At 48.5% G+C, this 13,399-nt stretch overlaps 1 protein-coding gene across 1 annotated transcript in view; it reads left to right on the top strand.

The window, feature by feature from the left end:
* UQCC2 (ubiquinol-cytochrome c reductase complex assembly factor 2) overlaps positions 1-13,399 on the top strand; it is a 14,941-nt gene extending 1,542 nt beyond the window's left edge. The window contains exons 2-4 of the mRNA XM_040473224.1: positions 8,639-8,713; positions 9,618-9,687; positions 12,384-13,399. Of these exons, the coding sequence (XP_040329158.1) occupies positions 8,639-8,713; positions 9,618-9,687; positions 12,384-12,511 (273 nt within the window). The 3' untranslated portion in view covers positions 12,512-13,399. The remainder of the gene's footprint in view (positions 1-8,638; positions 8,714-9,617; positions 9,688-12,383) is intronic.

Here is a 13,399-nt window from a genome sequence, read left to right as displayed (position 1 = left end):
TTCGCATTCTATGTCTTTCTCTCTCTCTCAAAAATAAATAAACATTTAAAAAAAAAAAAAAAAAAGCAAGGAGGCTAGAGAAAAGGCAAGAAACAGTGGTGGTTTGGATGAAGTTAGCAGCACAGGAGATGGAGTGGCCAGATTTGGCTTGCAGAGTGAAGGTTGCTTCAACAGGACTTGCTAATATAGTGGATGTGACGTAAAGGAAAAAAGAGAAACCAATGATAACACCTAGATTTTTTTTGGCGTGAGCAACTGGGTGGGAGGAGGTGCCGTTTATCAAGATGGGAAAGACTAGATGAGGAACAGGTGGGGTGTGGGAAGAACATCTTGAGTTCGGTGTTAGACATGTTAAATTTGAGATGCCAAGTGGACTTACCTCCAAGTGGAAATGTCAAGTAGTCAGTGAGATATTTGAGCCTGGGGCTCAGGCAAGAGGTCAGAGGGAGGAAATGGGATACATAAACACACAACCTGAACTTTTGCCAAACTTGGCCAAGACCTATCAAAGCAAGGACATGGTTTTTTTTTTTTTTTTTTTTTGCAACTTAGCCCAACACAGAGCCAAGCCAGCCCACCTAACGGAGCAGGAACATGGCCATTGGCATCGTTGAAATCAGATTCCAGATTGGGTAGAGAGCATGGATGGAGTGTCTGGTTCAGGGCTTGTGAGGAGTAGGGCACTACACTGACACGCCTTTTACAGCGGTCTTCACTGGTCTGACGTATAAAGATCTTGAAAGCAAGAACTGTACCTCGCCCCAACTCTGCAAACTCCATAGACTTTCTAGGATTCTGCTCCCTACGTCATTTTAGTGTGAGCTTCCTGAGAAAAGAGATGGTGCCATTTTTGTCTTTCTCCCCTGTCGAGCATACTTCTTGACACATAAAAGACAATCAGTAAGTGTCTGGATAAACAAATAAATGACTGATTGGTTATGGCTCATGAGGTAAAAATCATTTGAATGTGGTTCCAGATGTGGCAGAAAGATGGACAGAAGTAGTGACGAGAGAGAAGGAATAATTCTGTGTCCTGAGTGGTGAGAATTAATTTGAGAGCTTGCTGTGCGAGAGGGGGGTGGGGGGTACCGTGGGAACTCCAGAAGAGGGACACAGCCTGGTCCTTACCACCAAGACAGAGCCGGGCAGATATGCAATTTACGCTACTGAAATCCAAGTGGTAAAACCAGCCAGCAGTGAGGCTGACAGAGGCTGGAGCCTTGGGGAGGAAGTGTGATGTTCGCCTACTTGACTTAGTGTAAGAGGAGCCAGAGAAGGAGGGTAGAGCTTTCTCTTTTGGAGTTGTCATCCTTTGTCATCACCTGGGGAGATAGTTCTAATCAGTCGAAGGCGCACACAAATTTGAGTCACGGTTTTAGATGCAAGTCATGGCTCTGTTGATGGTTCTGGAGCAGCTGATGAATGCATCCCTAGTAGAGCAACCCAGTATATCATAATGGCAGCGAGCACATTACTCAGGACCACTGTCATGGTACCTCATCCTGATGTCACCTGAGAATGCTCCTGGGCTTCGTAAATCTTGGTGATAATTTTTAGAGGGAGCAGCCCCTTTCCAGAATTGAGAACAGCACTGTGAGTCGCTCCCACTGACGCCCCCGGGTCATCTATAAACCTTGAGAAAGAGAGGTGGTTCTGGTAGACTTTTCATTAAGTTGGCAGCCGGCAGCAGGCATTAGACCCGGTTGGCTGATTGGTGTGGAGTTTCTCCTTGGTTATGCCAGTTGCCAGAAACACAGGACTGGAGGGGGAGGCAGCTCTAGTCCGCAGCCTCTTTGTTCCTGTAGAGGAGAGAGGCAGGCAGTCCTCTCGGCCTCTTGGCTTCCTGCGTCTTAACAATAACACTGAATACATGCCTGGCACACTGTGCATGCATCATCTCATTTAATTTAATCCTTAGTGCAGCTGACTGAGGCAGCCATCGCTTATTCCCATTTTACGGATGAGAAAACAAAACCAGAAAAATAAAACAACCTCCTCAGGGTCCCGTGGGAGTTAGGTGGCAAGACAAGTAAGCAGCAGACCCAGCTGTTCTGGCCCTGATCTTTCCTCAGCTGCCATTTCTCCCAAGTTCTTTCTTGTTAGAAGGTCCCCTTGGTCCACAAACATCAAGCCACTCCTTTTCCCTCGTGCCCTGCTCAAGCCTTTTTGGACCATGGACAGTTTCGCCAAAGAATTAAATACCTCCCTGTGTTTACCCACCTGTTTTTCTTTGCCCTGGCCATGACCTCCCTAGTGTGGATGGGAGGAAAGATGACCCTCGGGTGGGACAGCAGTGCAGGAGAGCCAGACTCGCTGGAAGGCAAACGAGCCCTTCAGACTTGAAAGCAGTGTACAGAAAGCACCGCCTCCATTTATCCCACCTCAGGAAGCCCTTTGGGGAGTCTCACAGTCCACCCAAAACCCACCAAGAGGGAGGTGTGGTGGGAAGAAGCAGGAACACACTCAACGCCTCTTACACCCTCTGTCCTTTTGTACAGTTTTTTCAAAGTTAATGGTTATGGGCTTTGCCCACTTTGAATACAGTTTCTTCAAGAAACACGTACCCTGCCGCACCAAGAGCTTAATAAAAGAACCTCAATGTGGGGGAAGGTGGCAAAACAACCGTAATTGTTGACTTAAGTACAGGGAAAGGAGCAAATCCTTCTACTGAGTTCATTAGGTACCCAAGCAGCTTCCTTTAAGCTCCCCAACTGCACACCAGCACCCACTAATCCAGCGTGGGGCACAGCTGTGAGGAACAGCCTGGAAATGCGGCCACCCGGGAAGGGGCTCACCCACCAGTGAGTTCTTGTATTATGTCCAGGTTGATACCATACCCACCTCGTTTGGAAAAAAGTTGAACTGTGTTCTCAGGCTTGCGGTAATGGAAATGCTAGTTCCAGTTCTCAGAGGAGAATGTGAAAGTGTGTATAGAATTCTGTTTTCTCGGTCATCCAGCAGAGCCCCGGTCTTCGGCATTCCTGTGTGGCCGGGACTGGCTGCCAGCTTCCTGGCGTGTGCTGGCAGGGGTGACGCCGCCTCAGCGCTGCCCGCCCCATATGTGGGCCCCCCGAAGGCAGGTTTTTGAGGAATGGGCTGAGGACAGATCATGCTGTTTTTAGTTGCAATATTGAACCCATTGCAAAACAGGAGTTACGAGGAGAATCATCTCTGAGGCGGAATGCAGACGTCTCCATCTTGCCTTCTCTCCCAGGTCCAGGTGGAGCTAGAGTGGGGTGAGGTAGTGTTTAGACCTGGGGATGGCAGTCTTCTGTGCTTGGTTAAGGATGCAGGTGCTTCTCGGTGGGGGACAAACTACTGACCACTTTCAGTGGGTCTCTGCTTTACTCAGAGCTCTTTGGGTCTGCCTGTTGCCCTCTGGACAAGTGGCAGGCAGGTTTGTGAGGCCTTCACCGTCCTCTGATCCTTGGCGCCAGCCTGAGTTTTGCCTCGCACCACACCCCAGCACCGTACCCTGGCGTAGGGTGTCTTCTCTTGCCTCCCAAATTGGCTACGACGTTAAGTGGTTCTTAACCCTTGAGGATCTCGTGCACTGTGGACACCGCCCCCCAAACACACAAGGCTTGCCAAGGTTTGCTGCCTTCCCGGGCCCTCCTGTGGTGGCTCAGCTTAAGACCCTGCTTGTCTTTGACCCATGCATCCTTGTCCCCTGCCTTTTCACGCGTCCTGCCAGCCATTCCTCTGATCCGTATACCACCCCAGGCTCAGTCCCAGCCTTGCCAGGATGCTCCTCAATGCGGGACTCTGGCTCCCCCTCGCTCTGTGAACTGTCACCCGCGGTGAAACTTGAGACCCCTGCCACACCTGCCCTGTTAGCCAAGCCTGGTGACCCGCTCCCACCTCTGATTGCCCGTTAACTCTGGCTCTCAGTTACACGCTACCCCGGAGCCATGTTTGATTTTTAATGCGCGCATGTCTTGTCTCCTCAGCACGATTGCCAACTTCTCCAAGGCCGAGGCTGGGTCTTTATGTCCCCTCACAGCCCCTAGCAGAGCATTCTGCATAGTAGGTGCTCAAGAAATAGATTGGCAACTGAAGGGAATAGGCTCCCATAACGGAATGAACTCATTTCAGAAGTTCATTACCAAGCCATGAAAACCTTTTTTCATAGATCCTCCTGGACTGAATCCAGCTCTACCTTAATTAGCAAAGCAATTTGCGGCACCCTTTCCCAAAAGTGCTTATGCGTCCCTTTGTGTGACTAGAATCAGGGCCGCCGTGTGTACCAATTGCAGTCACCACCCAAAATTCAATTTTGAAAATCGAAATCAGTGCCTGCGGCACTGATGTAGATTTGTATGTATAAAAGTTTAATATGGTAAAGAGAAATACACTGACGACTGAGCAGGGGAAATGCAAAAGGAGCAAAAATAGAGCCATAAAGGACACTGTGTCAGTTGCACATCTATTTTATTCACATTTAGGGAGCAGAGCTGAATTTTTCATAATGTCCCACTGCTGCCTTTCTCAAACCCAGAGCTGCTATTAGTCCTAAAATGTCCGTAATCTCATTAGGTGTGAATGCAAAATCAGGTAATTTAAAGCCTGTCTGTAAGAATATTTCTAAAAGTGCACAGTACATTTCATCAGGAAAACTGTATATTTCAAAATTCAGAAATGTTTGTGCTGGCATCTGCGAATAAAAGTGTACGATGTACAAGTGTGGCCAGGCTTCTGGAATTAGAAAGATATTTCTCGATAATCTTTTAAGCAGTAACTGAGACTTTTTTAATTGCTGAGCTTGGGTTGGCTGTGCCTGGGACTCAGAGTTGGCCATGGCCACTTCTCTCCTTAAGCAGTAACATCTGGCCAGAAGTTGGCATACCTAGTTCTCATCGCCTCCGTCAAGCCGCTTTTACAGCCTGATAGAGACATCTTCTGACTTCAAATCGGAAGTTGGGTGACAAGTTCATTTTTTGGTGGTTATTGTCAGGTGTTTGGTTCCTTCTTGGATCATTAATGGAGCACCAGGCATTATGTAAAATATCTAGGAGACTGTGTCTTTACTACTGAAGGAATTTTAAGAGATGGAAAAAACTCAGAGGATCCCTTTGTTGTTTGCACTCAGACCCTGTGCTCTTTGCCCTCCCAGGAGCAGTGCTCTGCAAGGGTGACCTCAGCCTCCTCCTGTGCCCTTCCTCTGCCCTTTCAAAGAAGGGAAAGGACAGGAAGGGAGATGACACCTGTCACCCACTTGAGGGTGTATGTGGTAGGAGGTAGCTGAGTAGCCCTGTAGCAAATTCTCACGGTTAGAGAAGTTGGAGGAGCAGCAGGAGGGGAGCTTGCATGGGCAAGATTTTGGAGGGTGAGGATCTGGTCAGAATGGGGGTTTGATCAGGAAGCGCTGTGTTGGTGGCTGAGGAGGGCAAGTCCAAGGTGGGAACCCCTTTCCTCCACTTGGGTGGGAAGGTGGTCGGATGGTGGTAAGAGGGGAAGGTCCAGATGGGCGGCCACCAGGTGAAGAATAAGTGTGACAGATGACTGCTCACTTGGCAGAGACCGAGGGTTGGTGTTTCATCCCCGGCGAGCTGACCGCAAAATGCTTGGTGACCGCCGAGAGCCACAGGTCAGAGCCGGTGGTTCGGTCAGGTGCGGCGATTTTCCCTGCCTACATTACTCCGTCTCTAGCCACGCCCCAGCCATCACACTGGCATCACTGATCCACCGAGAATGCCATCACTGCCTTTTCCCTGGACATGTGCTTAAGCCTGCGCTGGGCCTGGAAAGCCCCCACTCCCTTCTGTAGCCATGACCCTTCGGCCAGTCTTCCCCGGCAGTGTCCACGGCACCCTTCATGCCACTGTCACCAGGATTATCTGTCTCCAGGTTTGTCCCGAACTGTTCTGCTCTTTCCTCTTGTAGTTTGCAAGCTAGAGGCCTGTGCTTCCGTCTACAACTATTCACTACCAGCAGTATTAACAAAAGCTGATCGCTCACATTTATCAGTGTTCCAGGCCCCAAATTCAGAGCAGCCCAGGCATTACCTCATTTTTCCTCACACCGCCCTCAGAAATAGGGGCTATTATTATCTTTTCTTTTAAAAGAAAGGTTAAGTTGGCGGGTATGCTTCAAAAATGTCAGTGCTTGAAAGACAAAAGAAAGGCCGAGGCACGAGGAACCATCCCAGCTGAAAGGAGAAAGATACACGACAGATAAATGCAGTAGGAGATCCTGGACCAAAAAGATTTTTTTTTCCTGTAAAGAGTATTACTGAGACAATTGACAGAATTGGAATATGGATGATGAACTAGATAAAAGTGTCATATCAATGTCAGATGTCCCGTATTTGATCACTGAACTGTGGTTATGTAAAAGAACGTCCTTGTTCTTAGGAAACATACTGAAATATTATGGAGTAAAGGAGCATCGTGCTCCAACTTACTACCAAATGGATCAGAAGGAAAATGCATAGAGATGGAGAGACTGATAAAGCAAATGTGGCAAACGTTTTCTTTATAATTTTTTAAATTTATTTTTGAGAGAGAAAATCTCTCTCAAAGCATGCGTGCACACGTGTGTGAGCAGGGGAGGGGCAGAGAGGGAGACACAGAATCCGAAGCAGACTCCAGGCTCTGAGCTGTCAGCACAGAGCCCGATGTGGGGCTTGAACCCATTTATTTATTTATTTGTTTGTTTGTTTGTTTATTTATTCATTCATTCATTCATACTTATTTATATTTTTTTACATTCATATTTATTTACTTACGGACTTAGTGGCAAATGTTTTCTAAAGTGTGGGAGGCAGGGGGAATTGCACGATTCGCCCAACCTTCTGTAGCTAGCTGATAAGTGAAGGAGCCAAGATTCAAAGCTAGGCAGTGTGACCCTACTGCTCTCCACAGCCACGGAGACATGCTCATACACAGGACCGAGCACGCCGTGGGTTCTCGGTGCGCGATCTTTACATGTGTAAGTGAACTCATCCTCCCAAGAACGAAGACAGCAAGCAAAAGGTGAAATGCGTGATTTTCTTTTGATAATTGACAGAATATTCTTCAAAACTTTGTGCTGGCATTGTTCTCATTCCTTTTGTGTCATGTACCTTCTGTTCCCCTACCTTCCATGTTAGCTCTTGGTCGCGCGTGCTCTGCTGAAGCCAGGATGTTCCATGTGCTTTCCTCCAAAGTGCATCCTGCAGAATTCTGCTCCAGCTGGACTTTTCCCTGGAAGCGCTGCCCCGTAGGGGTCAGAACGTGATCTCTGGTAGCACATTTCCCCATCCATTCTTTCTGTCCTTCCCTCAGCGCCAATCCACTCAAAGAAGGACTTTGATCATTATTCAGCGAACACTGGCTACCTCCCCGGCCCAGAATCCTCTCTCTTCTGATGTGGCTACCTGGGCATTCTCGTGATGAGTGGCCTCAACCCGGGGATGGATCAAGTTAAACTAAGTGATGGATCGTCTTTTTTGTTGGCAATAAAGTGGAGACCTCATTTGACACGCGCACAGAGGCAGAAGCAGAGCTGCCTTATTAAAACGCTTAACTACTGATTTATTTATGCTTTGCCTTCTTGGAGAAAGGATTTAAGTTGGAAAAATCCATCATTTGAATTCTGGGGAAAAAACATAAAAGTGAAAGTTTTGTTTTTGTTTTGTTTTTCTGGGGAGGTTTCAGAATTCTTGGCAGAGTAATATAAGGAACTGTAGATAAATAATAGCAAGAGCAGAAGGAAGGGAAAACTAAAAAGAGGTATGAAAGGGGAGAAAACACTTCGCATCTGCACGTGCCCGTCTTTCCTGGAATTTCCAGCAGGGGCACCAAGGGTATTTCTTGTTTTTTTCCCCTCTCTATTCACAAGGCCTCAGTGTTCGGGCCCTATCCTTTCCAGCGGCACTTAATTGGACTCTCCCTCTTGGTTCTCCTCAATTCAACTGTCTCATCTTAAAATACTGCCTTCTTCATGTTTCTTTCCTTATAAAATTGCAGCGGCTCACCACAGATGAGCACTCAGACGATTTTCTTTTTTTTTTTTTTTTTTTTTGCCTTTCCTAAAAGAATATTTAATACATTTCATATTGAAGGTTTAACTCAAAAAGCTCCTTCTCCCACCCAGGTTCTTACTGCATATTCGGGCCCTCAGCCAGATTGGTCTGGTCTGAAGCATAGATAGCATTCCTGTCTCCTCTTGCTCACACCATCCCCCCACCCGGAAGGCCTCTCAGCTCTCCCTTCTGCTCCCCAACTCCTTTGCATCCTCCAGAAGCCAGCTTAGTGTCACTTCCACCATACACTGAGCACGGGAACTCCCCCTCCTCTGGTTCCTTGGAGCCCACACTCTCCACTACCACTTCCTGTCATGAGATCCACCCTTCTGATCATCTATTTTGATTGTGGTGCATCCCACTACAGCCGGTGTGGGGGTACACAGGTCCCAGATGCCAGTTGATGGATGGAGTTTTTCTGCAGGTTGGGGAGTTGGTGAGGTGAAGCCATTACAAAAAGGTGATTTCTAATAGCTTTCTAATAGCTGGAGCTGTAGGCCAGGTTTGCCTCCCATGGAGTGAAGAAGCCAGTGCGAAAGCCTTCTGTAAGCGGGGTCCTACCCAGTGGTGCAGACACGGCCTGAGAGGCGGGGCTTATTTGCCTACTTCCTTGGGGGGTTCTTTGTTTTTCAGATCGCCGAGCCTGAGGCCTGTGATCAGATGTATGAGAGCTTAGCACGACTCCATTCAAACTATTACAAACACAAGGTGAGTGGGCCAGTCTTTTATATCCCCAGCCCTCGGACTGGAAATGACCAATGAGAGTGAGTGAAAATCTGATTATACAATCCTTTGTAAAGGATTGTGGTTTTGCTACTTTCAGATGTAACCAGTAATTTCAAGCAAGCCAACAAAGGCGCCTGGTAGAGGCTTTTAGGTCACCTAAATAAAAGCTATTTATAATTTCGAATAAAGGCCATGTGTTTTATATGCCAGTGCGTGCCCAGGGTGTATCTGACAACCGTTGGGTCTTACACATATTTTCGCATCTACTCTGATGGAACTCGTACTTCCTCACACTCCGGTGATAAAGTTGGGTGCTTTGGGAAAGTCCTGTCAGACAAAGCTGGGCTTTTCCTCAGCCCTGACATGATTACTGTCAAATTCCACTTAGTGTGGTTTTTCCCAAGCCTGAAAAATGTGTTCAAGTGACTCCAGAAATATACACAGCCAAATGCCTAGCCTACAGGGAAAAGGGATTTCTTCTAAATCCTCATAACTCAGAGTGTGGTCGGTGAGCAGCAGCACCGGCGCCACCTGGGAGCACGTTAAAAATGCAGAATCTTATATGCCAACTAATTTGGATGTAAATTAAAAAAAAATAAAATTAAAAAAAAAAAAAAGAAGAAATGCAGAATCATGGGCCACACCCAGACCTCCTGAATCACAGGCTACATTTCAAGAGGATTCTTGCGTACGCTCAAGCGAGGCCAAGTCTTTGACCTCTAGGTGGCGCTGCTCTTCTCCCAGCCCGGTCTCTGGCTTCCCGAGGCCCAGGCTGGTGAACTTTGCCGGGGGAGCAAGGCTTCCCCCAGGATCATGAGGTCTCAGGTTGTGCTGCAAAACTAATCTCTCCCCCACCGTCTCTCTCCTCTCTGGCCCGTGTGACCAGTACCCTCGCCCCAGAGACACGAGCTTCAGTGGCCTGTCCGTGGAAGAGTACAAGCTGATCCTGTCCACAGGTATTGACAGCACAGCTGCCCTTTCTGGTTGGTTTGCAAATGATTCTTTGAGTTTGAGCAGCCAAGGGGAATTGTCTACTAAGACCGCTCTGCTTGATGGAAATTCGTGTGGAATAGCCCAGAGGAAATTCTGAAGCTTCGGGGCTCATGCTTTTTGGCCATAAGATATGGAGAAGGTCAAAGGCATTATTTAAAAAAGAAAATCCATCTTCAGAGCTTTTAAATTCAAAGCGTGCGGCAGGGAACCGGGGAATACGTATTTGCCAAATGGAAGTAGTTGAAATCAAGATGGAAGGAAAATAATTTTATTTTTATGGTCCTAAGGGGGCTTTATAAAACAATGAGGGTTTTAATTAACACAAAAAGCCATTCAATACACTTGTATGGGGATATCCGTCTGAGAGTTATCTGACCCAGGGGACATGGTTTGTGGGTTAGACATGGGTTTAACTAGGTGTGTTTGGGAGTTGTTGACAGACCTCGATTAACAGGAAGGAAATACCCTACCTAGCCTATCCCCTCCTTACTTCCCCACCTCCATTGTCACTGGACAGGGAGATGGGGGGAGTGGCAGGGGGAGCCTGGGTTGATGTAGGCAGGTTCTGGAAAATTACTATTTTTATTGCCAAGGATACCATATACAAAAATAGGCTAACCTTTTCTGCAAGGGCATGGCCCTGAAACATTTGCCTTTGGCTACTCTAGAAATTTCTCTCTCCTAATCCTCTGGCAGCCTTTCAGCAACCAAGTTTTGGGGATTTGGCCTTCCAGACAACTCTTAACCTTCTGAACAGATAAAACCTGGTGGTATCACCTGCTATTGTGTGTCAACTCTGATCCTATTTTTTGTTACGGTACTCTGGAAAACCGGGGTAAGGATAGTTTGGCCAGGCGGAATTCCTTTATCGACGGTTTTTTCAAATGTACACATAGAATTATTCCCATGTTTCTGGGCCTATGCAGTCACCGGTATTGGTGCACAGGGTCACTCTGAGGGCTTTAGAGGGTTTGAGCAAACTTTGGACTTGAAACTAGAATGGAAATGAGTTCCAGGGGCCCAGCCTCCACCTTCTTTGTTGTTGGCCCCTGGACACCTGTGTGAGTTGGGGGAGAGCAGGCTGCAGCAGATGAGGGGGGCACGGAAGACTCCCCACCACTGGCCTGTGCTGCAGCTTGTTCTGGCCAGAAGTTCAGCTCCAGCAAACCTGCTGATGGTTCGTCCTCACGGTAAGCCTCCTATTTTTGTTGCGACCGTGTGGCACGGGCTTACTGATTGTTTCCTCTGACAGGGCAAGAATACACCTTGCAGTGTTTGAGGGCCTAGCGAGTCTGAAACGTGACCGAGGTCTGGGTCCCAAGCATGTTCACCCGGGCTTGGGGCCACGGGAGACTCTAAAAGAGGCCTCGTGGCTTGTGAGTGGACAGGGACCGCCCAGCGTCCCACTTCACGCCCACGAGAAAACCTGGAAAGGTTTCAGGGTGGGATGTTGGGCTCATGGCTGAGGTATAGCATATGTCCTGACTTAGTCAAGAGCCCACTGACAGTAAACGTAAGCTGCCTTTTTGTTCAGAAGAGCTGTTCTTTTTTCTCTAGAAGTTTTGCTAACTGATGAAAATCTAGGCTATGAAATTTAAACAAGATTATGTGAAAATCTAAATTTAAAATACAGGTAAAATTTGGTGTCGTAGAACTTTAGCCCTAGAGAGACTTGTTGGTTCTCCACTGGGGGCAAAACTGCCACAGTCCCGCGTGGAGGACGTCTGGAGACATTTTCAGACGGCACAGCTAGGGGCCGTGTGGGGGCTGCTACTGACATCTAGTGGGTAGAGGCCAGGTTGCTGCTAAACATCCTACAACGCGCAGGTCAGCCCCACAGCAAAGGACTGTCTGGCCCAAAATGTCAATAGTGCTGGGACTGAGAAAGCTGGTTTTGATTCCTTTGGGGCGTGAGCGTGTGCGTGTGCGTGTGTTCTTACACAAGGGCCCCACCAGCTCTCACCGGCTCCCTGCTGCCTTCATAGCTATGAAGACTGCCGCCTCTTGTTGAGTGTGGGCCAGCTGCCAGGGAGATTCCTCTATTATTTCCTTTAGTCTGGAACTTTTGAGGCAGGCGTTTTTATCTCCACCTTACAGATGAGGAGCCCGAGGCTAAGAGGGTTAAATCACTTGTTTCCCAGAGAGGAAGTGATCGGTGGGGACCCCAGTCCATCTCCTTCCCCAGTGCCTCTTCAGCTCCGCTGGATGTGGTGCAGAGCTTCAAATCCCACCTCCACCACTTCCTGGCTGTGCGACCTGAGCAACTTACCTAACCTCCTTCCGCCTTCACTTCTACATCTGAGAAGTGGAGACAGTATGGTCTGTGTGTTACAGGCCAAGTTTTGAGAGAAAGTCTCAGGGCCCGTGGGTCACGTCACTGACAAGGGCAATACCGTTTCTTTGCTGTTCTCTGGCACTGGGTGGAGACCACTGGAAGGGGCAGGATGTTCATGTGGTGCCTGCTGCACAAGTGCTGCATCCACACGAGTTATTTTTCTGTCACTCTGTCTTGATTTGCTTATCAGAAGTTGGGGGCCACGCTTCCCTCTCTCAGGAACATACTGTGTAAAAATCAGGGTGTGCTCGGATGGGGCCAATTTACATATTCATATTGTAGACTTCAGTCTCTTTATTTATTTTTTGTCTTCCCCTTTTGCAGACACCCTAGAAGAATTTAAGGAAATGAATAAAGGCATGTGGAAGAAGCTGCAGGAGAAGTTTGCCCCCAGGAATCCCGAGGAGAAGCAGAAGGCCTGGGCCCGGTCCTTATCTCGCCCGCGCACCTAAGCGTGGAGTCTTGTACATCGCCATCATAAATAAAACTGCCCTGATTTCCCCATCCTCACGGTTCAGGAATCTCACCCAGCCTTCACAGAAAGGAAGCCATTGCTGCTCTAAAGAAAGCTTCTGCCTGAGAAGGGATGCCATGGAGCGTCCACCCCCATCCGCCGGTCAGGGTAGGGAAGTCTCCAGACGAGAGGAAATGCGGGTCTCCGTCTGGGCCTGAGAAGGGAAGGTGACGGGGCCTCTGGGCAAGGTGCTTCCTGTGCAGCCCCAGGAGCCCCACCTGCCAGGGGGGGATCTGCTGGCTCCTGGCAGGATTCTTAGGCTCCCTTTTGTTGGAGTTCCTGGGGGATAGCCAAAAATAGCGGTAAACATTGAAGAAGGCATCCTGTTGCAAACAGAAAGCAGGAGGTGGTGTGGCCGAGAGATGAGAAGAGGCTGCTTGGCCGTCATTCCCACTGACTCAGAAGGACGGGTCCGGTCCTCTGCCCCTGACCTTGCAGAAAACCCATGTTCCAAGTTGGTTTGAGGGACAGAGTAGAGACACAGACGGTCTTCGGCCAAGTGGGGCTGCAGACTGCAGGCGGCTTTAGCGCCCTAGGCAGGTTCTGTGGGAGGCCACAGGACACCAGCCCCCTGGCCAGGGACACACACACACACACACACACACACACACACGGTCACCTCATCCCATGGAACCTTAGTTGTAAATGCTCGTGGTCCCCACTTGAGCATTTCTTCTGTCAACAACAGAGCTGAGAGAAGGTAGGGCAGGGGCTGACAGGCACCCCTCACCGGGAAGTGAAAGTGAGCTCTTAACCTCCTTTGTCCTTGGACTCCTCAGTATGTTTTGAAATACATACAATAAAATACAGACCAGTTCTACTGCGA

Source organism: Herpailurus yagouaroundi, unplaced genomic scaffold, assembly GCF_014898765.1.
Source record: "Herpailurus yagouaroundi ecotype Mexico unplaced genomic scaffold, PumYag 139, whole genome shotgun sequence".
Classification (NCBI taxonomy): domain Eukaryota; kingdom Metazoa; phylum Chordata; class Mammalia; order Carnivora; family Felidae; genus Herpailurus; species Herpailurus yagouaroundi.
The sequence above is the reverse complement of the archived record's forward strand: the minus strand, read 5'-3'. Positions and strand labels throughout refer to the sequence as shown.